The following is a 2778-nucleotide window of genomic DNA, read 5'->3' on the forward strand; positions in this document are numbered from 1 at the left end:
TAGTAACTTTGTAAAGAGAAAATGATCTTTAATAGGCTTCTTAATACGACTTCACTTTGAATTAAGTGCTAGTGTATACATACAAGTTATAAGAATTTTTAATTTATTTTCTTATAGGAAACATGGTTCGTTTATCGCTGAAGACTGTCCTTCATATTTGGATACTTTCTTTGCTCGAAAAGGTTTCTATGAAGATCTTACCCAATAGTATCAATATGCAAGACACTTCGCAAGATATTTCCTTTCCAGAAATTTTACAAGGACAATGTGTCGTTTTTCTTGATGGAATGTATTCTTGGTTTCACTCTACTAATGTGCATTCTAGTGTATTGATACCCATCTATATAGTGAGTAATTCTTCTTATTTTTCAAATAAGGAGAATCCTTACAAACTACTCGTTCATTCCATGAATCAAAATTGCAATTTATTTGTCATTTCGGCAGCTGGTATATGTGCATCCTTTGAAACCTTTTACCACGCTTTCAGAGCAAGTGATCAGAGAAGAAAAAAATCAATCATCATTGTTTCAAGATTAAACGAAATACATTTAAATGAATATATCAACTGCAAATGGATCCGATTCTTTCCTTTTACATACACGTTAATAGTTTCTGATAAACAAGATGACAATAGCACGAGAAATATTGTCTTGAAAACTCACACACTCACTGATGAACTAATGCCGCATAACCTTGTAGATGTGGATGCGTCTACTTTGAAACATGCAAATAATAGAAAACTAGGACTTGACAACTTGGGAGGCTTAATGTTAAAATTAGTCTTCTATGTTGCATATCCGTGGACTATAATTCATGGTAATTCATATGACGGGTTAGATTATAGACTTGTATTGTATTTTGTGAGAAAATATAACATTACAACCAAAATTGTCCTTACATCTGAATGGGATGATGTGTCTCCAAACAAAAGCTCAGATTGCCTTTTGGCAAAACTGCATGACTATGAATATCATATAGGAACACCTGCAGGATTTCTCACTTTCAGTCGTTACCAACGTTTCGATTATTCAGTCACACATTCCCAATCACATTGTCGATTTCTAACTCCCTCCCCGAGTAGAAAAACAAACATTTGGGCAGTATTTTCTCCTTTCAAGATCATATCATGGATACTTATTGTTGCAATGACCATTATAAATTCTGTTATATTAAAAGTATTTTCTTCGCTTCGTTATTTCTTGTTGAAGTTAAAATCTCGATCTTATTACTTCAATTATGATTATTCTTTACTTTATTCTGTGAGCATATGTGTTGGATATTCAGTTCCAAATATGGGTCAACCTGGAGTAAACCATTTAATACTATGGATGTTCATAACTTCAACTCTTTTGATAACAGCTTATAATTCCAATCTTGTATCATATTTAACATTTCCTATATATAATTCGCCCATTGACACAATGGAACAATTAGAACAATCTGATCTTAAGTGGGGAAGTGAACATGCGTTTTGGCTCAGTACTTTCGGAGAGTCAGGAAATCAAGTTGTTCGTATGATAAACAAAAAACACATAGCAACTAAGGATCCAAAGGAATTAAAACGATTGATACTAGAGAGACAAATCGCAGTTCCTGCTGAATATTTATCTTCTGGATATATTCCCGGCATAGAATTTCTAGAAAATCGTGAGAAAAGAAAGCTACGTTTCATGCAAGAAAGTGCAGTAATTTTTTACTCAGCAACATTATTTCACAGGAACTCACCACTTGTGGAGACCTATAACTCGCATATTTCGAATATCTTTGAATCAGGAATAATTATGTTTTGGGGAAGAGATCTCAATATTTTACTCCGAGAAGATATTCAAGGTGAACAGGAAGAAGTCATTCGTCCGTTAACGATTCATGATATTTCCGGATCATTTCTTGTACTTATGATTGGATTCACTGCTTCATTAATTGTGTTTGTACTTGAAACAATTTTCCTGAAGATACATTTTCCTTAAGTTAATTTTAGAAAACACAATAGTATCTTTTTCAAGTGAACGAACATAAAAACAATAAAACTGTGAAGCAATATCAACGAAAAACTACTAAGGTATGTTAGTGGCTGTATTGCATTGCATTCAACTTCAAAATTAAAATAATTGTAGTATGTAAGTACATTAAAAGGTGTAAACTTGACCACAATTCTAACTTGGCCACCTGTTTATTTTGAAACTGTAATTTCCCGTAAGACATTCGTCACTTATTACTTTTTATAAAGGTAATCAAGAAAGTTCTGTCGCTTTTGGTGGAGATCTATGTTCAATTGGACCTCACACCGTGATTTGAATGCGACTGGAGACAAGGCGGTCAGTTGTTTGTGTGGGTATATCCAACATACTAATTAGTTGTGGCACTTGAATTACAACTTGCGTAAGGACGGAGTGAAAATAGGATCCCCACAGAGCGTCATAAGATTGTGTATGCTGTACGAGTTCAAACTTGAGTCGGACACCGCTGCAGCGGGCGGAAGATGCCGTAACTTCGAGGACAATCCAGCGGTGGTTTAACAACTTTAAGGACGGTGGTAAAACACTCGAAAGTACCACATGCCGGAAAACCAAGACATGTACATATTGAAGTTCTTCAGACAGCAATTAAGATGAACAGTGGCCAGACATGCGAGAAACTGAGACTACAATCCAGCGCGAGTGTAGGAACCATTCAACAGCACCTTCATGAGCTTGGGAAGCACTACAAGTTGGGTCGATGGGTCCCACATGATATGACTCCGGGCCAGAAGGCAACGCGAGCAGACACCAGTGTTTCTTT

At 35.6% G+C, this 2778-nt stretch overlaps 1 protein-coding gene across 1 annotated transcript; it reads left to right on the forward strand.

Moving 5' to 3' along the window:
• Positions 1-680: 680 nt before the first annotated feature.
• On the forward strand, positions 681-1967 carry LOC145661901 (ionotropic receptor 21a-like). Its single transcript, XM_081727244.1, has one exon. The coding sequence runs from the start codon at positions 681-683 to the stop codon at positions 1965-1967; it is 1287 nt and encodes a 428-aa protein (XP_081583370.1).
• Positions 1968-2778: the final 811 nt, after the last annotated feature.

This window comes from Thermobia domestica, chromosome 10, assembly GCF_964235325.1.
Source record: "Thermobia domestica chromosome 10, izTheDome1.hap1.1, whole genome shotgun sequence".
In the NCBI taxonomy this organism is placed as follows: Eukaryota; Metazoa; Arthropoda; class Insecta; order Zygentoma; family Lepismatidae; genus Thermobia; species Thermobia domestica.